Source organism: Paroedura picta, chromosome 7, assembly GCF_049243985.1.
Source record: "Paroedura picta isolate Pp20150507F chromosome 7, Ppicta_v3.0, whole genome shotgun sequence".
In the NCBI taxonomy this organism is placed as follows: Eukaryota; Metazoa; Chordata; class Lepidosauria; order Squamata; family Gekkonidae; genus Paroedura; species Paroedura picta.
This window is the reverse complement of record NC_135375.1, coordinates 78,544,765-78,572,407: the sequence shown is the minus strand read 5'-3', so window position 1 is coordinate 78,572,407 and position 27,643 is coordinate 78,544,765. Positions and strand designations below refer to the sequence as shown.

Sequence of the window (27,643 nt, the reverse complement as noted above, 5' to 3'; positions counted from 1 at the left end):
GCCACTCTGCTGCTGGCTCACATTGGTGCTCTTCAGTGGCCACCATGGCTGGGGCTCTCCCTTGGCGTGGCACTGTGCAGCTGCTACTGGCAACGCCCCCCAGCGGGCGGCGGAAAGTCAGGGGCGTCGGTGGGAAAGCAAGTGGAGCAGGGGCTCAGGTGGCAGCGTCCCTTGGCAAAAGATTACCCCCCCCCCGGCCTCAGTAAAAGCATTGACCAGTCCCCGGTGATAAAAAGGTTGGGGACCACTGCTTTAGAAGGGATCTGAAGACAGTTTTATTTAGGCCTAGTGGATCAGCTCTGTCTTGCAAGCATTGTGGAACAGTTGAAGGTCCTACAGGGCTCTGATATCATTTAGCAGAGTTCTCCAGAGCAAACTGTGATTTTAAATTTTGGTTTTACATTTTTTATGTAATCTATTTTATGTATTTGATTTACAGTGTAAGCTGACTTGAGGAAGAAAGAAGGCTAATATTTTTTAAAGGAAGAATATTAGTAACGGTAGAATTGGGAACACATAGCAGTTTTCATAAGAACAATTTATTATATTCTAAAATAAAAGGCATGTCATTTAATGTCTATTTTATATACACACACTTTTGTTGCATGAGCCCCAGCTGTGTGTTCATTCAAACTTTCAAGGAACACCAGTGGTTGGAAAGTCTTACCTCACCAGTCCTTTGAGTTCTTTGAGAGTTATCAGCAGTAGGTATTGCTTGGACTTTTAAAAAGCTGTTAACAGAGTAACTTGCCAAAAGATGCCTGATGAAGTATAGTGTAGCCAATAAGTAAGTAGCTAAAAACAATAAAATATAAGAATGTATGAGTAGTTTTCACAATTGGGGTAGCAGGCTTCCACAAGAATATGTTCATGATTTAATTTATCCTTAAACTGTACGTAAACAGGTGTGAGCAGTTAGCAGCCAAATTTTTAATAACCCCGAATTAATAAGGATGATGAAATCTAAAGCTTTCTGAAGAACTGCAGAAGGATCTGTCTAAACTGGCAGAATGAGTAACAAAACAGCAGGTGAAATTGTGTGAAATCTTAGGCTCCTCCCCACTTCCTCCTTATAAAAGTACACCAAATTTACAAGCCATTAAATGCTAAGGACATTTGAATTTTTATAGTTCTTAAAGCTCCTCCATTGTAAAATTTGAATAAATACTTTGCTTTTATCCAACAGTTGTTTTTAAAGACTGTTATTAGTTCTTATGCTGCTCATTTTTGAGATCTCTTTTAGATATTTTATATACAGTTTTTATCATGTGTTTCCTGATAATTGTAAGACATTATTTTATTGTTGCAAACTGTTTCATATATATCTAGGGAGAGGCAGGGATTAATGTTTTGAATAAAGAAAAGAAGTGAAAAGTGAAGAAAAATGGGCCAGAAAAGTTGGAATTGCTGAGTTTGGAGAAGACCACTAGCTTAATTTTTGTTTTTTAAAAGAATTGCACCAAGTTAATGGAATCACTAGAACCTGCAGGTTCAGAGGTCATATATGTTGGGGGCTGTTGCCTTCAGAACCTTCTTGAGGATTTCCTGGGGACACTTGTAACGCCATTGTTGGAGATAAGATGTTTAAGGACGTTGACAAACCATTTCTAATTTACTGGCTTACAAACCTAATTCAAATATCAATGTACCATCCACTATTAGATAATATTACTATTGTCAAAAGTCTAATTTTGTGCTACCACATATCATTAGAAGCTTGTCTGTCGAGATTTCCCTTATCTTTCTGACCTTTTGGGTAACATTGTATATGGCTTACAAAATCTGTTTGTTCTTAATATTTTCAGGATTTTGATGTAGATTGTTTCACATTCTTGTGTCAGTATGGATTGTACTCCACTTACACAAAGTGGAGAAGTGATAGAACCTCCTCTTAACTTCCAAGCTGAGGGTTTCAGTAACAGCAGCACCTTATAATAGCAGATATTATTTCTGGTATGAATATGGGGGGGGGGGCTGAGACTTTGAAGGCTTGAGGTCAGGCTTAGTTCATCCCAAAATAACAAGCACATATGATCCTTGCAGTAGTTCAGCTTCCTGGTAAATAATTCTAAAACATTAGATTTATCTTGCCTATAAGGATTCGGAGTAGTGGTGGTACTCCTTGGACGTTTTGGCTGTTTCATTATCCAGATCTCAGATTTAAAGAAATTTGTCATTAAACTAAAGAAAGCTGTGTTGAATGCATGCTATTTTAAATATATTTTGAAGGTAATCCTCATATATAATTATTATTTCACAATCAATGGCTCATGTGATCCCATTTCCTTTCCTGCTTCCCATTTCTCAGGAAGCCATAGGGGGAGACTTGATATAACATGACCAGAATTCCATGTAATGAATGGGAACGTCCCCCTACTGTAGCAGCCTGCTTCTCCCCCCTGAAATTATGTGTAGGAGTCTCTGAGTAGTGGGAACAGTGTAGAGTCCAAGTTGAGGTCTGCAGTGTTTATCGGAAATCTCTTAATATTACTGCTGACTCCTTCTATACGTGTTGGTGCTTCTGTAAACACAAAAGGCAGTTCATATCAAAGTTCGAGTTTACCATTGCAGCCCAACCCATTTTGCACAAACTAGAACCATAGCAAAACTGTTTTTTTGGAGCCATTTGGATGCTGTGGTAAAATAGAGGTATCCAGCAAAGAGAAAGTGAAGATGGAAATTTAAATGCTATCAAAGAAAACGTGCTTGTGGCTGGCTATTATGCATTAAGCAAGTCTTTGCCTACCAGATTAAAGTTATCCTTTCCCTGCCTGGTAAATTTGTAGGAAATATGGAGACTACAGGGATACCCTACTAAATTAATAAATAGCAGCATTTTAAGGATTTTTCAAAGCCCTGGCATGTAGTATTTTTAGGTAGTTTTTGGACATATCAAGTGGTATCTTACATAAGCTGTAGTGTAGAATCTTCTGTTTGAAAACAGTCTGTAGAGAAATTTGGGACAAGAAAATGATATAAAATTGCCTATGTTCTAAAAGTGGATCAGCTCTGCAATTTAGAGGGTTAATTTCCTGAGTTTGCCAAGAAAGAGCTGTAGTCCATATGAGCTGTTGGATTTCTGTACTCTATAATCATTTGGGAACAGTAAAAGGTGATACATTGTTACAGATAGTGCTGGCCTCCAGCTGTGTCCATTTAATTAATTTGAGTTTGTTTTTTGGCAACAGAATTGCTTAAGGAAGCTCATGATATTGGCACTTTTAACCCATGCTTATCCTAGAAACTTCATGTATGGTTCCCAAAACATCTTAGAATGCTGCACTATTACCAAACATAAAAGGTTTAGTCTCTTCAAGAAAGGCAGACAAAAATTAAGTAAGTAAATAAATAAAAGGTATCAATGCACTCTGCCCTATAATTATAAAAAGATGTCCTCACCAGTTACTGAACTGTAGGCATTAGTCCAGGCACTATAAATGGTAAGAAAAATAGAGTTAAATGTTTAGATTGCAGGTCTGCAGCTATGCTATGTGCAAGATATACATAGGCAAAGATGTTTGCAAAGATTTTACTGCATCGTTACTCAGCTGAAATTTAAAAGGATGTCAGGTCTGTTCAGTCCTAAAAGAAACATTGCATGTGTATGCCTTTCTGGTTATGTGGGCTCTACATAGGTATGTACTACTAATTTATATCAGTAATGTAACTATTAATAAGCAATAATCTATTATTATTATTATTTTATTATTATTATTAGATTTATAGCCCGCCACGCCCTTGCGGCTCGTGGCGGGTAACAATATCACAAATCCCCATTAAAATCCCATAAAACAATAATAACGTTGCCAATATTGCCGGCATGGCAAGAATGGCAGCTCAACTCCCCCCCCCTCCCACTACTAGCGGGTGGAGAGGAGGTCCTAATGATGTTTTGCTTCGGGTCCAGAACCCGAGTCCCTGGGAGAGGCATAGATCTATTATCAGCCCCGGCCTCAACCATAAACCTGGCGGAAGAGCTCCGTCTTGCAGGCCCTGCGGAACGTTGAAAGATCCCGCAGGGCCCGCAGCTCTCCCGGGAGCTCATTCCACCAGGTCGGGGCCAGGACCGAAAAGGCCCTGGCCCTGGTCGAGGCCAGGCGTGCTTCCCTAGGGCCGGGAACGACCAACAGGTTTTCACCCGCAGAGCGCAAGGCCCTGCGAGGGGCATAGGGCGATAGGCGGTCCCTCAGGTAATCTAAAAAGTTTTATTTGAAATAATTGGGTATGCTTACCTTTCTGACCTATGTTAACATTAGGAATGAACTGTATAAAACAGATATATAATATATATATTTGTAGCACAGTGGAAGGCATTGCTTATATATACTGTGTAGGATATATTGGTAATACAGTGAAGCTTTATTAATAATATACTGTGTGCTTTCTAATGTTCTTGATTCAGTGTCTTTAATTGGTTAGTGAATAAGTCTTACTTAGTCTGACGAAGAGTGCTTGCACTCGAAAGTTCACGCCTTTAATAAATCTTTGTTGGTCTTAAAGGTGCTACTGGACTCTGATTTTATTGTGCTACTTCAGACCAACACGGCTACTCATTTGAATTTCTCCCTTTAGTGGAGCTGCACACTAGTGCTAGGTACCATGTTCTAGTAATTAGTCCATCTACCATTTATACAGAGTTGTAAAATTTTATTCAAATATAATTATACCAAATATTTCTCATGTCCTCAGCTGTGGATACTTAAATCGAGAGATTTGGACCATGAAAAAAGAAGGGATATTTTCCTACAATCATGCAGAAACTCCAGATTTGCAAAAAAAAAAAAAAAAAAAAAATCTGAAAATAGAGGGGAAAGGTCTCAAAAGATATTTTGAGACTAATTGGTTGGTAACAGAGAGTGAGTTAGGAGTCAGGCAAGCATGGTAGAGGTGGAAGGTGAGCAGACAGGTAAGCAGGGGGAGGGGAGAACAACTACTGCTTTCTGTGGGACTCTACTGCCACTGGTATTCTCTTTCTTCCACAAGTTTCTTGCATGCCCTTTGGTGGTGCTGCTGGTGGAAGAGTGGGAACTCAAGCTTTTGTAAGCCAAAACAGTAGAGGTGGTGGCACTGTGGGCAGGGGAGCAGGATACATGCTGCTGCTTTTTGCCAGAAGAAAAAAGGAAATCACGAGGCACATAGTAGTCTTTTCTATGTTTATAGATGAAAAGGTTATAACATAAAGTCTAAATGGTCAAACATATGATGAAACATAAAGAGTCAACCAAAACGGGATCCTAGGTTAAGTGACCCGCTTTCTGTTTTATCTTGGTCAGTGGTTGCTCTTCCAATATACTGTTACAGTAGTAGTCGTAGTATCACATTGGCAAAATGTTCATAATCATCTGGGGATTTCATAAAGAGGCAGTACTGCAAGCAGATGCACTGGCCAGTAAGCAACTGGCCAAGCAAGTAAGCAAATGGTAAAGAAAGAATGGGATTCCCCCCCTTCCGTGAGTCTTACGGTTCCCCTGCTTAAGAATTTCATATCAATTAAAACATCCTAGTTCCATTTATGTGTTTACTGGTATATTCTGTTTTAAAAATCCCACAAGCAGTAAATGGCAATAGAAAGACAAGTATGAATTTAAATTAGCATAATAATTGTTAAACTTAATAGCACCTAGAACTATCCTCAGGTAGATGTGAGTATTGGTAGAATGGTAAGCAAGTTCAAATCTTGGGTAGACTTTCTGTAATACATATGGCATAGTTGAAGATCAGTATTCTATTTTAAAACCTCTTCAGATCTTTTATAATCTTTTATAGTAAAGTTCTTAAACTCTGGCTATGTATGTGCAGAAACTAAGATGGACTTAAATGTTTTAAAGATCCCTGAGCTGCTGACTCAGTGGTTCTCAACCTTCCTAATGCCACAACCCTTTAATACAGTTCCTCATGTTGTGGTGACCCCCAATCATAAAATTATGCAAATGTTCTTTCACAGAAATTAAACTGAAACTGACCAATGGCATGAAGATCCATTGTTCATGATTGTATATACATTGTTTTTTTCCCGGGATTTCTCAGTTCAGTTCTGCCTCTTATCCCACCATACTGATCTCTCTCTTTTCCAAAGCTCCAGACAGATGCCTGCAGGAGGAGCAGCCACAGCTGCTCGCCCTGCTGCAACCCCAAAGGGGTCCCGATGCCCAGGTTGAGAACCACTGTGCTAACTGCTCTTTCTTTGTTTTCTGTACCCTCATCTGCCTGCTCAAATGTAGTGTTAAGTCATCACACTATGAGGTTCCCAACTTTGTTGTATTTTGTTGACTTATTGTGTCATGGGGAGAGCACCCAATGCAATGACAACACATACTGATTTTAATAGATGTTATGAGAAGGAGAGACTAGTTTTTGCTCCAAGAATGTTTCATTCTATTTAAGATAGTTGGACTTCATTATATAGTAAAGCACTTCAAGTTCCATACTTGTTTCTCTTCCTTCTAGTATTAGTGTATGCATGCAAATATTTACTTGCTCAATACTACATTGTAGTAACAAAATTGTGTGTGTACATGCGTGTAAAGTGCATCAAGTCTCAGACAATTCGTGACAACCCCACAGGATTTACAAGGCAAGAGAAGAGCATAGGTGGTTTGCCACTGCTTTCCTCTGCATAACAACCCTGGAATTCCTGGGTGATCTCCAATCCAAATACTAACCAGAGCTGACTCTGTTTAGCTTCCGAGACCTGCTGACATTGGGCTAGCCAGGGCCATCCAGGTCTAGGTATTAACAAAATTACAGCAAATTCGCAGCACCTTTATAGTTAGGACATAATCCTCAAATAAGATTTAGTATGAAAAGTTCTATAGATTATTTACAGAAACCTTATAAATTGCCTATAACTTCACACTCTTGCAACTTTTTAGGTCAATGGAAAACTTTTCATTAGTGCTGTGTTTTGTGAATTTGACAATGGAAAACAAATAATCTCTTATATTTTTAGCATTATTTGTTGCAGGTATAACATGCTGTTGCAAGTATTTCATATTAGTGGTTTGGATTCATTCGTCCAGTATCAGTACCAGAATCATGGACTATATCTTAGTACTTCCTATTATCCTACCATTATTGCTATTTTGTTGCAATTATTTATTTATTTCTAAATTTATACCCTGCCTCCCATGACAGTGTCGCCTTGAGGCGGCTTACAGAGTAAAATTAGACTTCACTATCTAAGTCTTTTCCATCCTTAAAAATGGTTGAGCTGCTGTGTATACATAGGGCTATGGCAAGAGTGGATCACAATCAGAATACTACTGAAGTAAAAATGTCAATACTGTTTTAAGGCTGTTCAGTCATGCTCAATATGTGAATGTGTACACGCATGTACATATTTCTGTGTGTGTACACAAATGTGTATATCCATACACAACTACATAATACATATGTAGTCTACCCAGTATATGTAAAACAGATTAAATTGATTTAATGTAACAACAGAGATAAAAATGCAAAGAATTAAAGAATTGGCCACCACCATCATAAACAGTTGTTACCAGTGTCACTGTTGTAGTCATCTGACACTACATTTACTTTGTAAACATTAATACCGTTAAAAAAAAATCAGACACCCACCCCAAAGAACTGCATTCATTAGCTAAAAAGTTGTGTAAAGAGATAGCATAAACATAACGGTGAACTCCAAAAGGAATTCTGCACTTTGGAAAACCAGTTATGAGCATGTGATGTTATATATATCTTTGTGATGTGTATTTGTGTAAAAAATGTTCTTTTAAATAGAAGGTGAGATTAGCAATGACTAAAGATATTGGATATATTTAATCTACACCATGTGTAGCAGGGTTATTCTGAGGGTGCTTCAAAAGGTTTCAATGTTTCGAATGTTGCATCCAGAAGCAAGAAGACCTCCCTATTGCAATAGTCTGTGGGGTGCATTTTATTATAAACGTAATAATCTTTTAGAAGAGAGTTTTTGTTTTCTGCAGTGACTTTTCCCTATCAAATAGGTTCTGTTGTTTGCTTCCCATGTCATGTCTATTGATGGCATTCATAGCCAGCTCTTTATCTTTACCAGATTTGAAACATTTTTTTTTCAGAAAGGATCCCAGTATGAGTGTGCATTTGTTACTGAACAATCTGCATTTTTTGGCACTGTGTGTTAATACTTTGGGATTTTTTAAATGTAGGCAGTTATAAATCAGGTGTAAAATTAACCCATCGTTTCCCTTGCCATCACCCCGTCTCAGTTCCTATAGGAGATAGACAGTGCCTATCAATTGTTATTTCAGTTGTCTAGAATTTTACTGTTGCTATCATAGAACAAAGAACAGACAATATCTGATACATATAACATGTTAGGATTTCAATCAAGATGTATTAGTGGGGTCATTAACAAAATCTGCAAAATCCTCATTGGTAGAGACATTCTGATATGTGCCCTGGATCCATTTTTGCAGGATCACTTTGGATCTCTTGTTTCCTTTAACGTATAACACATGGAACACCAATAGATATCATTTTGTACTACAGAAAAAAAGACTTGAGACTTTTAAGTCTCTTGTGAAGTAGTTTAGCACTTAAGAAAGGCATCTTCATGAAAGAAAAAAGTACTACAAATCAAAATCTCTTCCATACACAAACCACATCTGTATTGACACTGCAGTCACTAAATCAGTCCTATACAGGTATCTGGATCTGGAACACCCCAAAATAGTGAGATAGCTCCCTTGAGCACTATATGTGTATTTCACAAGGCATTCTTCTGGTTTTGTTTTGTAGCCTAACAGCAGTGGTCAAGTAGTAGGGAAAATGCCTGGCCATTTTACTCCAGTTTTGGCACCCTCTCCCCATCACAGTACGGTGCGGCCTGTGACCCTGACCATGACAGATACTAAACCCATCACTACTTCCACTGAAGGTGAGGCATCTTCACCTACAGCAAGCAGTAAGTATTTCTCTAGGGAAACAAAAAATGTCCATCAAAAGATCAAAATAATTTCAAATTAAGGCCAAATCAGGGTGCCTTTTCCTGCTATTTGACCAGGCAGATTCTCATAGTTGATAACAGAAACAAACATTTACTCTAAAATAACTTTTTTTTAAGTGTTAACTTGTTTTGACGTTTGTAAAATGGCAGTCAAAATTTCATTTTTCTGTTAAGTTAGATATTCTAATTACATTGGGAAGCATACTCAGATTGAAAGCTTATAAAATTGCCTACACCTAGTTTGCAAAATAGAAGGATACAATTGATTAGACCTCAGTTCATCTTTGTCTAAAACTCATGTTCAAAACATATTGAATTAGAACTATGATTCTCAGTTAAATAAGTATTTCTATTTAATAGTGCTGATACTGAAAAATATTTTGAGACATTTAGAACTCTTAAATCATTTATTGTTTAATTATTTAGTACATCCAGTACCATGTTATATATCCTATAGTCTTCAATGGAATTACAGATATAAAATAATTGGTTTGTCAATTTGTTAGCACCAATGGTATAAGTCACAGCACTCACATGACTGCTGCTTATTAGCATTTCAGCATGGTGACAAATTAAGTGACTCATCATGTAGCATGGAGTGTTCCTAGAAACTGTGTCCAACAAGAATATGTGTTATTAGCATGGAAACTTTGCATACAGATACATGTGTGCAGCACGCCATTGCTTGACATAATGGCTATATGGCACAAGGAGTCCTCACCACTGGAAATGGCTGTCCTGGCAGTTTCCATGTTGGATTAGATTACAGCTATAGCTAATCAAAATCATCTGCTACATGTAAACAACGAGATTCACATATACGTAGCTAATTAATTTTCTTAGTGCTTCTCTGAATACGTTGTTGTAATTCTGTTTTCCCCAAACAAGTTATTGAACTTAATAAGTTGTTGATGAGTTATTGAATGTTATGGGTTATTTGACTTAAATTTAATAACTCTTTTTAGGGATAATATTCCAAAATATAAGTTAATTTAAGTAAAGAATGCCCCTTTCCTTTTTTGTAATGTGTAATGGAGATTATAGTGAGAAAGAGGGGAGTATACTAAATGATTTAAACATTTAGTTTAATGAATCAGTACTACTAATGAATCAATGGCTTTTAAAAACTTGCTGTACATCTAAGGTATTGTCAAAATTCTCTGGTTTACAAATTCTGAATTGAAATATTTTGAAAAGTAATTTCTAAAGTTGATTACTTGCAGTGAGGTGAAGTGCCTTTAACCAGAATAAAATAAAACAAATCCACTTCCATTTGAAACATAAGAATTTCATGCATAAATATGGATTTCAGCTGGTATATAGTGCTTTTCCACAAAGATGCTTTGAGATTTATTTCTAATAAATGAATACTTACAGAAGGACTGGTGTTACCAAAAAGATCGTAAACTATTTCTAGCATACATTGACAATGTATAAAATAGATAAAACATAAGCAATTTATAGGATATGGAATTTATGGGATAAAGAACTAGATGAAGATACAATTTGTAGAATAACTGAGAATCAGCTTTGAATGAATCCATTATATTTGTATTCTTATTAATTCATTCTTTGAGGACTTGGCTGTGGCAGTCAAAGCTACTGCTATGAAATTGATTTGTATAATATGGATATCTGCAAGCCAGGAAGCTAGAATAAGACTACCTACCTAATTTGACACAGGCAACCATGAATGATCAGGACTTAATGAGTTTCAGTCACCAGTGACCTATTCTCAATTTGAAAGGTAACCTACAGGGGAAAGGTTGTGTATCCCATTAACCACACATCAATTAGGGAGGGAGACACACACAACATTTTAGGAGCCTTTTGCCTTAGGTAGTTGGATCATGCAATCTATTAGCTCCATAATTTTGGGATGTACAAATTATCATTTCCATATTATGCATTTCTTTCATTAATAAAAAGAACATAATTAGTTTCCACAAAAAATGAATGCTATTCTAACAGCACATGAAATTATTAGAGGTATATGTATTCTCTTGTTAGTATTATCCAGTTCACAGAATTTTAGATTACAATGCCATACGAAAGCTTCAAATTGTTAGATTGTGCTTTAGCCGAACTGGAAAGAACTTTGTATTAAGCAAGATAATTCAATAACTCAACTGCAAAAAAACACTTTCTTAAGAGTAAACCCCAATGAATAAACTTCAGTAGGATTCTGAGTAGACCTGTTTAGGATTCCTCTCTAATCTTGTGCTCATGCAGATTCCATTGAAGTCAATAGGCATTGTAGAATTCTATCCCATGGCCATATTCATGTTTCTGATTATTTTGACCTAGAAAAATTGTAGGCATGATTTGTACATTGCCGATCATAATGCTGGATCTCTCATGTTTGAACTTTACAAGGTAGAAGTTAAGATAGGTTTCTATATCAATCTGTTTTGTTCTTCCTTAATCAGCCTATACAGCCTCAGGCACATCACAAGCCAATCGATATGTGGGACTAAGTCCAAGAGACTCTTCCTTCCTACACCAGCAACAGGTGGGCAAGTTTCACATAGGTGTTAACAATAAAAAGACAAGTATTTGCAATAACATTCTTCATAAGTGTGGCCATTAACCTCTTAGTCTAGAACAGGATGACAGAGCATTCAGTACATTAAATGTATATGTACATCCAGTATCAACACAGTTAACATGCGTCCTAGAATTGGGCCATAGGAAGGACTTTCCCCGGTGAATCCTTCATTTACATTATTTTTTAATAACTTGGAAAGCAGTGGAATTAATAATTGAATACAAATATTTTTGTAAAGCACACTGCTGATATCTAAAGCTAATAAAAATTAAGCAGAACAGACTTTGCATCTCATGCTGTCCAGTATTGTTTGATATATGAGTGTCCTTTTTTGAATTTGTTCCTTTCCAAAAGAATTATGCAATCAAATAATCTTCATTCCTAGATTAATCAGTTAAAAGTACTTTGTTAATTTCATGTGATGCAAACACATTTTCCCCTAGTTTCTGACATCATTTGTGTTTCAACTCACATTTTAGATTTCACATCTCATTAATGCTGTAAATTTAATTCAAATGAATTGTTTATCTAAACTACAAAAAACTGCAGCTGAAATTAATAGTGGTGAATAATCAAATTAGCCACAGTCAATCCCAGGGACCTGCAGAAATCCTATATTATTTCAGTCTAATAGGATAGCTAAATTTTGGTACTGCAGAATTCAGTTATACTGATATGATACATGAGAACTTTTTTTTGCAACTTATGATACTGTAGTCTGTTAGGTTAACATTCATGTGAATGGTTCCGACGTCTGTAGTATGTGTGTGATGATAGAATTAAGACTGCTGTTTTATATCTAAATCTCTCCTCCCCCCATGCCTGTCCATTCCAAGGCGTAAGTGGTAGCACATCTGTATCTCACGTAAAGAACAAAGAAACCCATAAAATTTATTAGTTTATTCAAAGTGTCATGTAGTATACATGTATTATATATTATAAGGTTTAACCAGTGAGACCTTACTTGAAAACATCTGTAAAGAGATATGAAAAAACCAAATCATAAGTAACATTTTAGTATATTAGAATATTATGCATGTAGTTTGATGCAGTGTTCAATCACTGTATTCTAATTATAAAATGTTTATAACTCTTTTGTGTTTCTTGGATTTAGATTTTAAAAACTTTGACTGTATTGACTAGTATATTGAACTCTGGGATCAAATCTGCACTTTTACGAGGAAATTCATTTGGTAACTTTTGACTAGTGAGGATAAAATGAGAGGGACCATAGACACCAATGCACAGTTCTTTGTAAGAGGGACAAGAGACTGATTTATGTATGTATGTACGTATGTATGTACTTCATTTGTGGCCTGCCATTCTAGCTATAGTTTGCAGGCTACAATATATACTACAGGACTGTAGTTTATTTCTATTTTTAGTATATGTATCACATTGCTTTTGCAGTTGTCTTCTCTCTCTACATTATGGTGTGTAATACCTTAGGTTTTCTAACTGTATTATTCTCTATTCCTAGTACTACTGCATTGCTTATTTGATACCTAATGTTGTCTGATTGAATTTATATATACATACATACATACATACATACATACATACATACATACATACATACATACATACATACATACATACATACATACATACATACATATATAAATTCAATCAGACAACATTAGGTATCAAATAAGCAATGCAGTAGTACTAGGAATAGAGAATAAGACAGTTAGAAAACCTAAGGTATTACACACCATAATGTAGAGAGAGAAGACAACTGCAAAAGCAATGTGATACATATACTAAAAATAGAAATAAACTACAGTCCTGTTCCCTTCTCTTTTTGGCAGTAGAATAGTACCTAAATTGCTTTTTAAAAAGAATATGACATTTGTCTAGCTGTGAGATTGACTCTGTTAAGAAAGAGTAAATCCATTTCATCACAATCCTGACAAGTAATCTTAATTATGTAATTGGCCAGGCTTGGTAGTCTTACTGTTACAGAAGTAATGTTTGCTTAGAAGACCACTTTTGTCCTTGCAGTAAGTCCTATAAATACATCAAATCACTTCTATACATAATTATACTTTTGACCTCCATGCCACCATTTGTGGGGCATATTTTACTATCTGGTTCATAGGATTTTATTTATTTATTTATTTCGGGATTTATATACCACCCCTCTCACTAATACTGTCTCAGAGCGGTTTATATGATATAAAATTCAATAAAACCAATACATTTAACAAATCTAAAAATGAAGCTAATGTAAAATCCGTATTTGCCGGTGTATAAGACGACTGGCGTATAAGACGACCCCCCAACATTTCCACTCAAAATATAGAGTTTGCTACATTACATTACAGTACTATGGGCCACTATGGGCAGCTATGTCTATCCCAACTGAAGTGCACCCGGCGTATAGGACGACCCCCCCCCCCCGACTTGGAGGCATGTTTTTCAGGGGAGGAAAGTAGTCTTATACGCCAGCAAATACTGTAGTTTAAAACCACAATTATCATTGAAGTGAAGAGAGGTGACAGAGCTGATGTTACCTGTGTGAAATGTGTTAAGCAGAAGTGTGAAGGTGTAATAGATCTTTGTTCTGATCCCTTTCCATGTTTTAGCAGCTGGTTAGGGGTTGAAAAGTGTATCATTTCAAACATAGTAACCTTGTAGTTACTCTATTACATGGTGGAGGAGTAAGCACATGTTGCCTTTTAGTGCGCACCTAAGTTAACTTGAGTTGTGAATATTCCATATGGAAATGCATCTGCCAGATGTCTGCATTTAGAATGGCATAACTCTCCATAGGATTGAACTGACAGTCTCCTCCAATCCCCTTCCCTTTTTGATGGCAAAGATATGCACAGACTGTGTATATGCATGAACTACTCACAAAAGTTATTTAAGGGTATAGGGAACAGACGAGAGGGCTCACTGCCCCTCCATTACAAAAGTAGGAATGGAATATTAGAGCAAAAATGTGAATAAGACAGGTCAGTTTAACATGTTAAGGTTGCTACTAGAAAGTACAGTAAAATGTTTTATGAATTCATCTTTTTTCATTCCATAACTAACTGTTTATTTGTATAATCATTTATGTTCTTAGCACAAGATCTGGTGATGACCATTAGCTTTATGATATCAGAAATAGTTCGGAAAACTCATGGTGGACATTTGTTAAAGATTGTTTCCTATGATATCCATATTCAGACTCAATATGCTAAGAACCAACAACAAGGAATAGCTAGCTATCAGCATTTCAGGGCATCTGACTGGCCACCACTAGAAAGAGTATGGAGATGCAGAGGAACCACTGACTTAGTACAAAATTAAATGTTGGATTCCAATTTGTGATAAGTCTATGAAGGCTCGCATAGGCTTAAAGATATTTGGAACAGAGCATTAATCAGGGGACTGATACTCAAATCCCTTCCCACACCTGTCTGCATATCTCTCTAAGGGAGGAGCAAGTTCAGATCACATTAGCAGCAACTTCTGTTTTCTCAATTCACTCATGCTGTATTCTTTGCAAGATTATACAGTGATAATCTTTTTCTACTAAAAAGTAGAATATGTGCTTTGTCAACTACATCAAACAATATTAAGTATAAGCAAAATTTCCCAAACCTTCTTTAATACACAGATACAGATCTTAAAAATGCCCAGAAATGACAATTCTTTGCAGTTTTATTAAAAAGAGAGCACACATGCAAAAATTGTCTAAATTATTTGGCTAGAGTAAAGGTTATGCATTCATAAGGCAGAAGTAAGATTGATTTATTACGTCCTTTCATTACTTTACAACAATTTAAAAGAGACCACTCTTCTGGTGGCAGGTCCTAAATGCATTTGGTTTAAAGTAGACCATGATGAATGAAAAGGAAAATCAAGGGGTACATGAAATAAAGGCAATCAATCATTTTATATTAGCTGAGAGAAATTCTAAATTAGAAAGCCAATGGTTTTAGTTCCAGAGAGGTGTTTTAAACATTCTCCATTCCTTTTAATATACTTTGACCCCTTAGGAATAAATATTGTCACAGGTACATTCTCTGCTTAACTGGAGGGGGCCTTTGTAAAGATTTATTCTCTCAGGTTATAAGAAGTATTGACGTTTATTCCTGAGTGCTTTTTTAACAAAAAACCTTAACATATCCTGTATAAATTGCAGTAATGACCATAAATTAGGGTGCTTGTATAGTTGGTGATTCTCCTTATAAAGAGTTTCTGCACAAAATAACAGTTCAGTAGGATTTCCAATAAAACTATATACTACACAAAAATGTTGGAATGTTCACATTTATGCATGCATTATTGATACAGCTTTCAAAGATCACATGCACATAGAAGCAATAAGCACAATAGATTTTAATTTACTGAGCTGAATACCATGAAAAACTTGTTATTAAACATGTAACTTAATATACTGATATCTACATAGTAAAGGTTATTATTAGGAATCATAAATTTAAGTGTTCCTATTTGTATGGTGGTATCAAGTTATTGGTGACTTTGAACTATCATGAAATACTGAATATTTTCATGCTGAAACAACAGCAAAATAATAAATCTTTCATGCTAAAGGTTTATAAACAGCCACTTTAACACAAACAGTTTTACATCAAGATTGTGCTGTTTAAAGATCCTAGCATTAGCTGCTGTAATTTATCCATGAATGCTAAATTATGCCTAGGTTATAGACAGTCTTCTTGAACTATTAATTGCAGGCAGGAGTTCTTTCTGTTGGTAACTCTGAATGTTGGAGTTTATTAGTTCCCCTTTGGTAAAATTTTATATTAGCATTAATATTTTGGTCTCAAGTCGCTACCAGAACTTAATGTGATGGATGATAGGTTAATTCATCAAGCACCACATGATTAAATAGAAGCTGTAAAGAGACTGGTGATGAGAAGATTGGCAATGGTGTCTGTCTTTAAACATCTTTACCTCTTAATGCAAGACTCTTTTGGGGGGGGGTGTTGGGTATGTTTGGGGCTACATTCTCAGCACGTTCATGTAAATGGCTGCCCTGGTTGTAGTCTTGGAATCCTGCAAAAACGGAACCCTAGAGTTGGAAGGGCCATGTAGTCCAACCCTGAGCTCAATGCAGAATCAGCCTAAAGTATCTGTCCAGCCGTTAATTAAAGACTACCAGTTAGGGGGAGCTCACCACCTCCTTAAGCAGCCTATTCCACTGCTGAACTACTCTGACTGTGAATGTTTTCTGTCTGATATCTAGCCAGTACTGTTCTACATGTAGTTTAAAGCCATTACTTCGGGTCCTATCCTCTGCTACCAACAAGAACCAATCCCTCCTCTGGCAGCCTCTCAAAAACATAAGACAGCAGTCACAGCCCCTCTCAACCTCCTTTTCTCCAAGCTGAACTTTCCCAAATCCCTCAACCTTTTCTCCTAGGCCTCAGATCATCCTCATCTTTCCCTCCTCTGCACCCTCTCAATTTTGTCCATGTCCTTTTTGAAGTGAGGCCTCCAGAACTGCGCACAGTACTCCAGGTGTGGTCTGACTAATGCAGTATACAGCAGAACTATGACATCTTGCAATTTGATGTGATACCTCTGTTGATACAGTCCAAGATGGCATTCTCCTTTTTTACCACCTCATCACACTGTCTGCTCATATTTAGCTTACAGGCCACAAGTACTTCAAGAACTCGTTCATACACACTGCTACCCAGAAATGTATCTCCTATCCAGTAGGCATGCTTCTTATTTTTGTGACCCAGATGTAGAACACTGCACTTGTCCTTAAAATATTCTTTAATAGATTAGCTGAAACAAAATGTTTGACCTTGATGTTGCCATTCTCACATTATGTAGAGATGTAAGATTTTACTAAGATCTAGAACGTAATTATAGAAGTGTTCCCTAACTAACAGAGCCTCTTGTGGCGCAGAGTGGTAAGTCAGCAGAAATGCTGTCTGAAGCTGTCTGCCCATGAGGCTGGGAGTTCAATCCCAGCAGCCGGCTCAAGATTGACTCAGCCTTCCATCCTTACGAGGTCAGTAGAATGAGTACCCAGCTTGCTGCGGGGTAAATGGTAATGACTGGGGAAAGCACTGGCAAACCACCCCGTATTGAGTCTGCCATGAAAACGCTGGAGGGCGTCATCCCAAGGGTCAGACATGACTCGGTGCTTGCACAGGGGATACCTTTACCTTTACCTCCCTAACTAACCGCTCTCAGTCCAGTAATTAGTCCATTACTGAAGTGAAATATCTTAACAGTATCGGTTTACAAGTTAAATACTGGACTTCGGAGGTATGAATATACCCGCCTTGAATTCCATAGGAAGGGCAGTATGTAGAAATAATGTTGTTGTTGTTGTTGTTTATTTAGCTTTATTTGTCAACAGATCCACCCCATGAACCCAGCACAACCATATGGAATATATTTTAAATCTAGGAAACTGTAGTGAGTTTTTAGTTGCATTTTAATTCTGATACCTAGTTCATCATTTTAAGGCAGGAAGTTATACTTCTGATTGCCTCTACTAGGTTTAATATGACTCCATTCAAAGCAGGCATTTTGCTCATATGTTGGAATCATATCAGATACAATATTAAATGGAATGTTACTTCAGTCAAAGCTTATGGTTTTAAAATTGTCAGGGTGTTTGGCAAAGAATGGAGGAGCACTGTAAATAGGCTCTCAAACATAACTTAATAGATTCAGGAAACAGGTTATCAACGCTTTGGGTGTTCATATTGTGTCTCTTATCATAACTGACAGTTTGACGTAAAACCTAGTCACATGACTGTCACAGAGGCATGCACATGGATAAGAGGTCACCTTTCACATACCCTTCTTAGAAAGGAAACACATTTAAAGGAAGTTTCAGTCAAAACAATGACTATATGCAAATGTTTATAGGTTTCTCTTAGTCAAAAAGTGAAGCAAGGTATAGTATTACTTGTAACTTTTTTGTATACATATTTATTCAGTCTGTTAAATTGGGAGAATAATATTAGTTAAGTGAAATTTGTAAAGGTGGTAAAGCCAAACATGACTGTCAAGGTACAAAATTGAAATTGTTTAAACATTAAGGCATGCTTCAGACAAACCATAATTTATAATTCACTTACAAGATCACTTGTAAATTCATTTTTATAGGCATGCTTAAGATGTTGAATCAAACTCAATTGGCAATAATTGTTTACAGCTGTTCTGATGCCAAATCAAAAGCCAAACCCAAACCACTGTCCGTGTAATACCTTTGATTAGGACAGTGACACAAAGACTGCAAGCTTTCTCCATAACTCTTGAGCCTGGGAATCCTCGGTCTCACATGCTTCTTGCCCTACTTTGTAGCTGAACAATTACAAGGATGGCATATCCATGTGTCAAGCCACAATTATGATGTGCTACCTTCCTCATGAACAAGGATTCCAAAATCGGTTTTTAGAAAAAACAAGAGCAGTGAACCTTGGAAATGAACATGTTATATAGGAAAAGGATCCTGTCAGTAAAAAACCCTGCATATTCAAGGGATGGCAAGCCATAGCATGATTAATGTCAGCCTCACACATCATCCTGCATTAAAACTAAATGTGGATGGGGAGGTACAGTGGAGGGTTAGGGAAAATTTGATGAGTGATTAGAGGTATCAGGGATCCAGACAGAAATTGAAAGCCCATCCCTACCCCCAACAACATGAGTTTATAGTCGGATACAAAACAATTTTATTTAATTACAAGCAAGATACTTTTTTTGGGGGGGGGGAATAATATCAGTTTACATGATATTTCCCTTATTTTCCTATGATGATCTTTGGATCAGGTCTTCAATCTCATCAGTGAAAGCAGAAATATATATTTATGGACTGAATATAGATACTCTCAGAGGATTGGAGGATGAAATAAGAATTTATAGTAGGATGCAAACTAATGTTATTTTAGACTACAAAGAAAGTCCATTTGTGGAGGAGTAATATCAGTTTACATTATATTTTCCATTGCATGAAAGTGGTTGTTTGGTGGTGATACGAAGAGCTGGAATTAAAAACATATGATCACATATGGCAGAAAGCTTTTATCTGTGAATAGTTTGTATGAGGCATGCTACATAGCCACAAGAAAATTATCACGTCTCTGCAGCTGAGTGGCAGAAAATCCTCAACATCACATACCGCATTTGCGGGCGTATAAGACGACTGGGCGTATAAGACGACCCCCCAACATTTCCACTCAAAACATAGAGTTTGTTACATTACATAACAGTACTATGGGCCACTATGGGCCACTATGGGCAGCTATGTCTATCCCAACTGAAGTGCACCCTGCGTATAGGATGACCCCCCCACTTGGAGGCATGTTTTTCAGGGTGGGGGGAAGTAGTCTTATACGCTAGCAAATACTGTAGTTGATTCTATATATATGATACACATTTCAAGATAAGGGATATTCACTAAGAATATTTTGCATTTCTAAAAACCCAGATTTACTGACCACTATTCTGAATACAGAAGACTCGAGAGGAGGAGAAAGCAAAAATGTGCAAGTTGATGACAGGGAAATTGTTTTGGTTAAAAAGGAGAATGTCCCTTAAAAAAAAAAAGGCAGTGTATCTCCACTGGCAGACACTTTTAGCCAAGATGGATGTTGGGAGGAATAATTTTAAAAATCCACAGAGTGCTCCAGTGTTAGATCTGGTATAATTTTAATCATATTTTGGTTTTGTTTTATGTTTCCTAACTTGAGGCTCAGTATATTTTAAAAGTTTATGCTGAATTATATAAACAGCATAGAATAGCCGTTATTTCCGGAATTGTACTTCTGTGGGTTAATTCCAGTGTAACAGTAACTTCCAGGAAAGCAGTTTTGAGACACATCAAAATATTACATCAGGAAGACATTTGCAACCATCACTAGTTTTCTGCCATTTCCTGCTCAGAATTTTTTTGGCGGAATTCCATGTCCACTTGGATTTTGAGACTACCATACCAAGAACGTTTTACTATTGAATAGACCCAAGTAGGATTCCCGTTAAGTATACCCAAGTAGACCTGCTTAGAATAGCTTTCTAAGTTCCAGCATATGTTATGTGCACTGAATTTCAAAAGCATTCTTGCAGAGAAAAAGATGAAAGCAGAATCTTTGACTTTATTAATATGGGATATACTGAATTTTGGAATAACCTTTTATCATTCTTGCTATCCACATAACACAGAGAAAATTTTAAGAGCGTGGGGTTATGATGTTGATGATAGTATTATATAGTGCTTTGGAGTGTTCAAACTTTCTGTCTTGGTAATAGCCCTCTGTGAATAGGCCAGTGTTATCACCAGCATATTGCTGTAAAGGCTACAGATGAAAGACTTGCCTAATGTCACCTGTCCTAGAGAGTTTATCACTGAAATTAGATTGGGGCGAAGGACTTCCTGACGCACGGGTCACATACTTTACCACTTTGCTACACCAGCGTTCTAGAGTACAGAAGTTCTCTATTAGGAGGAATAAGAGCAAATAGAAAACAAAACCTTGAAAACAAAATTATATGTTTTGGAAGATTATATTTAATTTCTGGAGCTGTTGGCATGAATCCAAAGAGCCATGTACACACAGCTGTACATGCACCAGGATTTTTCCAGACTTTCCCTTTCCCTTTAGCTCCTCTCATTGCTTACAAAGCAAGTCCCACAGGTCAGTGCAGATTCCAGAGCATGGTATGAGGGGATTCACCTGGAAGAAAACCTCTGCAACACTTTATTCTGAGCATTTGTAGAAGCCCCTTCTATTCATACACACAGCTTTTTTGATTTTGGCCAGTATTTTTGCAACTATTTCATAACAGTATAAATAGAAATGATTTTATTTGTTTGCAGGTATAAGTATATCTGCATTTATCATTTATAATATACACTTGGTTGAAAGGCTTCATTTCAAATATCATACTAAGCTATGGTTTGCTCTAAACTATGGTTTACAACCTAAATCATGGTTTAGAGGTTTTTATCTGTTTTATTTATGTCTGCTAAATATTCCAGTCTCTATGTATAGCAGTTGCAAGAGATATAGCATCAGACTGTCTGTGGTTATGAGATGGAATATTCTTTCTCTGGTTAATTTCATATTCCTGATTGTTTTTAAAAGGTCTCACTGAGTTCTACAGATAACAAATAAGGAAAAGGTTATGGAAGGTCCATGTTTCTATTTCCAAGGCCTCAAAAAGTGTAGCAGTCAAAGAGGGTCAAGCTAGGGCTGTTGCCTTGTCCTCATCCTATGTGTTTTTCAGGAAAGGACTGTAATAAATTGAGCAGCTGTGAATGTCATTTTGCTCGTTCTAATCTGCATCTTTTAAAGGCATTTAAAACATCTTGGTAAAGAGGGAACAATATTTATCATTTTTTAACATTCAGTGTTCCATTTGAAATATGATGTATTCTAGAGTCTTTTATAGATAGCATAGGTGTGCAGAACATATTTTTTCAAAGTTTTCTTCAAAGAGCTAGAGGGGGCTTATTTTCCCAAACATAAAAATAATCAGTGTATCTTTGCAGGAAATCTGCTTGCCCTGTAGGGCAGCTGCTAGACAAACAGCCGTATAGGGTTACAGGAATAATTTGTGAAGAGCAGATTTGGTGATCTGGGAAGAATTTGTTTCAGTTTACATTTAATGCATTCCTCACTGTATTTAAAGTCTTTTAACAAGATGAAATTATTTTACCACTGCATGTTTAGTGATGCCATATTCAGTAACACAATTAATAAACCTCTATTACAAATGCCTCTACTCTCCTAGAACAGTAAGATTACGGTCCTTGTGTAACTTCAGATCTTCTTTCCTATAAATTGCATGTCTTCTGTGTATCACCAAATGCATGCTTTCCAGATATTGATTTTTTAAAAATCCTTTTTGAGTACATTGAATAATTTGAAGTGTTTTTTTTTTACTTTCTTTAATAAAATTCACTATTGAACATTAACATTTGCTCTTTTTTCCAGCTCAGTTTATAATTAATAAATGGCTAATAATGAAGTGCTAGATTCAAGTTACTTTATTATGCTTTATTAATAGAGAAGCACATCCAAATAGCATTTTCTTAATGTGAGGGGAAAAAATAGGGAACTCATTTTGCACTGTAAGATTTTATTTTTAAATGTTTTTTTTATTATTATTTTTAGACTACTACTACTTGGGGATGTAAGGTTTGTGCCGTATAAAGTGCTAGCTTGCATGTATTCATTTAAATACTAAAAACTGTAGTACTGCTCGATCCATATCTGACTGCTAGGTTTCAATTGACAGCTGAGGATTTGTGACTGGACCATGAATCAAAACGGCAGGCATTTATACCCCAGTGCCAATGAGGATACATTGGGAATTACTTGGCAAAGGTAAAATTTTAATTATTTCCAAACCTAAACTCTCTTGGGCTCTTCATTATCTGTTTTAGCTGGCATTCAGGAATATGTTTGTCAAAATCTGACCATAAAATATCTTTTAATATCTTCTGAATTACACGTTATAGGGTCTCTGAAATGCAGATTGAGCAATTTAAGCATTTGGAAAATCAAATATTTGCTGTCAAATATAAAGGCTGTGGAACTTTCAGGTAGAAATAAATTGCTGACAGTGTGCACCTGCATATTTTGAAATTTTCAAGTTTATATTAAAGACAGAGGGTGATGTTTTTAAAATAGGTAAGAAAAGCTTCTCATTTGTTCCTTTGAGAACAAGTCTTGGAGGGGAATATATGGACAGAAATCTGGGAGGGAAAGTTGGTATAAATTTAGAACATGAGTACATTCATCAAGGTAAGCTCGAAGCCACATGCCTTGTAAACTAAAAAAACAATTAACTAAAACTTCCTATGAAACTGTTTTCTTTGCAGGTTAAAGGATACTACTGGATTCTGGAGATTTCTGGTAGTGGGATCATTTGGGCAAAAAAATGGGGTCACTGTGGGTGGGCAGGTAGTTGTGAGTTCTTGCATTGTTCAGAGGGTTGAACTAGATGACCCTAAAGTTCCCTTCCAACTCTGTGATTCTGTGATTCGATTACTCATAATGCATATGTATGTACTATATACCTTCTTACTGCACCAGTTGAAAGATGTAGCTAAGCTGTTAAAAAGTAAGAATCAAATAACAGAAAAAAAATCAGTGTTTACTCTTTGTTTGCAATATTTGCTCTGACCTGGGCTTGATAAGGGCTTTTCTTTCCCATCTCCTCTGATAAGGCATATAGAAATTTCTTGAATCAAGATATGTATGTATCTGTAGCCCTAAACATACATGCTTGTAAGTGTCCCACTGACATCAGTGGGATTGACTTCCTCAATTTGGTTAAGATTGGACTGTCATTATGTATGGTTTGTTGTTACATAAGTGAGTCTTGGAGTTGTTCAGAGCAAACCTTCCTCCTTCCTTTTCTTGCACACAGTGAGATCATTCGTTAGTTATGGTTTTGCAGCAAACAGTTTGCAATTATATTCAAACTAGCAAACTACTGTTCAGGGTGATTTTTTTGTTTTGTTTTTGCAAACTACGAGTCAAACTAGATGTTACAATATCCATAGGTCTCACCTATGGACACCATTTTAGTAGTGGTAGTGGTAAGTTCCAGTCATGGGCCAGCACTGCAGCAGACCCTAGATGCCTCTCAATGTACTCTTCCGGCTCCTCTGGGGGCACCAAGTACATTCGCCCATGTTCCCTGCTCAGTTTTCTTGAGCTACACAATTCAAGTTGAGCCAGCACCATAATTGAGGTAGATCACATCCCCTCAGAGTTGAGCTTTGGTTGGGCCAGGTTGAGGGAAGCAGTTAGACCCTGCAAACAGCTGAGCCTCTGGATCAGCTGCTTGGCAGTGTCTTTCTTACTTGCACTCTCCTCTGAAGCTGTGGAGAGAGCTCTCTCCATAGCCTGGGAAGAGTCTGGGCAAGGAGCCTGCAAAATAGCTGATCCAAAAAACAAAAGAGAAGCTATATTGGATCAGGCCAATGACCTATCCAATCCAACACAGTGTCACACAGTGGTAAAAACTCAGGGGCCATCAGGAAGTCCACTAGCAGTCCAGAATTCTAGCCTTCCCACTGTGCCCCCCAAGTACCAAGAATGCAAGCATAAGAATTGATGTTGGATCAGGCCAATGGCCCTTCCGTTCCAATGTGTCACACAGTGGCCATAACCCCGGTGCCATCAGGAGGACTCCCAGTGGTGCCAGAACTCTAGGCCCTTTCACTGTGGTCCCCAGCCACCAAAAGACAGCATCACTCCCAGACAGAGAGTTCCATATTCTTTGTTGATTTATTTGTATACATTCTTATCAACATAATCCCAAATACAATGTGTAGAGAACGGATGATAAAAATCCCCCAGAAATATAACATCATAAAACCCCCCATAAACTCTAAAATCCGAACAACCAAAATAGACTATATAAATACAAAGGGCCAACATATAGATGTGGGCTCCACGCCTCTTGGCCTGGGAAGATTATCACATTCTGTATTTTAATGTTCCATGAAAAATTAAAGCAATAACCAACAACAGTTTTCTTAAGCCCGTTGTATTTTTTCACACAATAGGCTTTATTGCAAATCTATATGAAATTGTAGCACCTTTATTTAGCATATGGCTTTTTAATTACTGGAAAATTTAATGTGGTACAGAAGCCAAAATTGTACATTTTATCTATACAAAAATTTCTTAACAAATGTTCTCACGTGATTGGCTTGCTTCAATTCCATGTATGCTATCTTTGACTTTTCTATAGTCTGTTTGCAATAAATTGTGGAACTATATAGCAACTGTACAGTTGCAGAGCATTTATTTTGCAAATGAGCTTACTCAGTAGCTTAACTGGCACTGTACATTCCCAATGTAAAGAGGAATTTGCATATTTCATTTTTCAGTTCCTTAAATATCTCCTAGGTTATATGATATTAAAACTAAACCATATGTTATACTTCACATATAATTCCCTTATTATTTTAAAATGAAATACAGGTGTGGAAGGCTGCAAACCTGAGTGTACAGGGAGGAAGGAAGAGGAACATGCTTAACCCTTTCCTTGGTGGTCATTGTTTAGCTCGTAACTCTCCACCAACCTTCTCTCCGTCTACGGGATACAATTGGGCAACTACTTGTTTCCCTAAGTTAAGGAGAGAAAGGCTGAGAAAGATTATTTTGCTTGTAAAAATAGCCAGTAGGAATATCACCTTCTTTTTACCCTGCTTTTCTTCCACTCCTACTTGAAGTCTTCTTTATTTTTAAATGCTTGGTGACTGTATATACCATATAGCTTACTTTTACATTAACATTTTCTTAAATGTAATGAAACTGTCATAGTCCTCTACAGAAAGCCTGGTTAAAATTTCATAGCTGTGAAAAATGCATAGTGACAGACAAAACTGATACTCTAGCCTAGGGACAGTTTTTCCTATAATTCCTTTGATTATCTTCACCAGTATTAAGGACACCGTGCCTGAAATCTGTGCTCCTATGATTGCTAGAAGAGTTTTGTTTTTTAAAAAGCTGTCCTGCAGAAGTAGAATGAACCATGAGGCTTTTGGGGTTCATATATAAATTTAGGGGTGGAATGTATCTGTGGATCATCTAGTCCAGTATCCTGCCATTATAGTTATGATTCATGTATAGTTTTTCTCTGGAAAACCTCTTTTAATGAAGAACATTTCATGACTTATTTCTGAACAACTATTGTTGTTAAGAGTTCCCTCTAGCATAGAAACTGATTTTATGCAAACCTCCTTTCTGTCCTATCTTCGCTGCATAGGATGAACAGCTCTCATTGCTGTTTATTGCATTCTGCATAGAGTTGATATATACTGACTCTGCTTTAATCTTACTTTCTGTAGGTTAAATCTACCTATCAAGCTTTCCTGATTTAACTTGCCTTCTAGACTTTTTAAAGTGAAATCCTAAACAGTTACCCCTTTCTTAGCCAATGGGTTTAGAAGACTCTATTTGTTTGTTTGTTTGATTAATTTATATCCCACCACTCCCATACAATGGCTCATGGCGGCTTACAAGGTCCTCATTAAAAATCCCATTAAACCCCCCATTAAAAGGGCATACTGATACAATATAAAATACACAGCAACAGGCAATAAATAAAGCAAGCCCCACAGCCAAAACCGATACCCACTATTGGGGAAGAGAGAGGGACTAGCTGGCAACGGCCAGGTGCTAACACTAGCCTGAGGGGAGGGGAGTGATCTTCTGTTTAGTTCGCACTGCTGTATCTCATGCTCTTGCTCCTTTCTAATTTGTCATTATCCTAATTGTCTGGTGGTCACCATAACTAGACATAAACACTAATTTATTAAAGGTAGCCTCGCTAGTTCATGAATTATTAATATGATCATTCTATTGATTGTAAAATATAATCATTGTTCAATACCATGACTTCATAGTGGTGAATTGTTTTGTAATTTATTTGTAATTTGTTCTCCAGTTCTTAAATTAATTATGATTTATCCTATCTTTAAAAGAGTTTTCGTGACTTCCATTGTATACAGTGAAGCGCATCAGTACCTCCCTTTTCAGCACCCCACTTTGAATGCTTTTTGTTCCATTTTATTATTTTTATCATTCAGAGTGGCTGACCATTCTGGACAATATTTCTCATTATATGTTGCATCTGCCATGTAAATAAATTAACTAAATAAATATTATAGCAAATTATACCAAAGCAGGAACTTTGGTAGGGTCAAACTCCTGGTGGGATGCAACTCCTGAAAAGATTATAATGCTAAAAGAAGACAACATTTCCAACCAAATTTGGAGGGCCTATACCTGCTCGTTTGTAAGAGAAGAAAAGAGATCTATTTATTTAAAACCCACTACAGGGTTTTACACTTTTCTTATCAACTCTGATATTGACCTTCTGTGAGTGATAATTTGCTGCTACATATTAAACTATGCTAGTTTTCCAATGAGATTATGTGGCATATCAAGCAAGGTAACAGGATTTATTTTTGGAGCTGTCCTTATTATCCCTTATCCCTGGAATCTTCCCTGTATTACTCTCACCATTTGTAAACTGCCACTAAATACTATAAAATGTTTAGATAGCTGGGATATGTTCTAATACACCCCTCTACATGTCTTTCCTAATGTAAGTACTTTCAAATGTCGGTATACATTTAGAGCAGTATTTCGTTTTTGTCATGTGTGCTTTCCTACCTGAAC

The 27,643-nt window shown here is 36.7% G+C and overlaps 1 protein-coding gene across 15 annotated transcripts in view; it reads left to right on the top strand.

Moving 5' to 3' along the window:
* NFIB (nuclear factor I B) overlaps positions 1 to 27,643 on the top strand; it is a 340,661-nt gene that overhangs the window by 295,824 nt on the left and 17,194 nt on the right. For 5 of the 15 annotated variants that reach the window (XM_077345062.1, XM_077345061.1, XM_077345066.1 and 2 more), the window contains exons 9-11: positions 8,746 to 8,911; positions 11,383 to 11,465; positions 22,734 to 22,822. The exons of 2 other annotated variants lie outside the window; for them this stretch is intronic. In XM_077345062.1, the coding sequence (XP_077201177.1) occupies positions 8,746 to 8,911; positions 11,383 to 11,465; positions 22,734 to 22,822 (338 nt within the window). The remainder of the gene's footprint in view (positions 1 to 8,745; positions 8,912 to 11,382; positions 11,466 to 22,733; positions 22,823 to 27,643) is intronic. 8 more of the 15 variants (XM_077345064.1, XM_077345063.1, XM_077345067.1 and 5 more) reach the window with 4 other exon arrangements.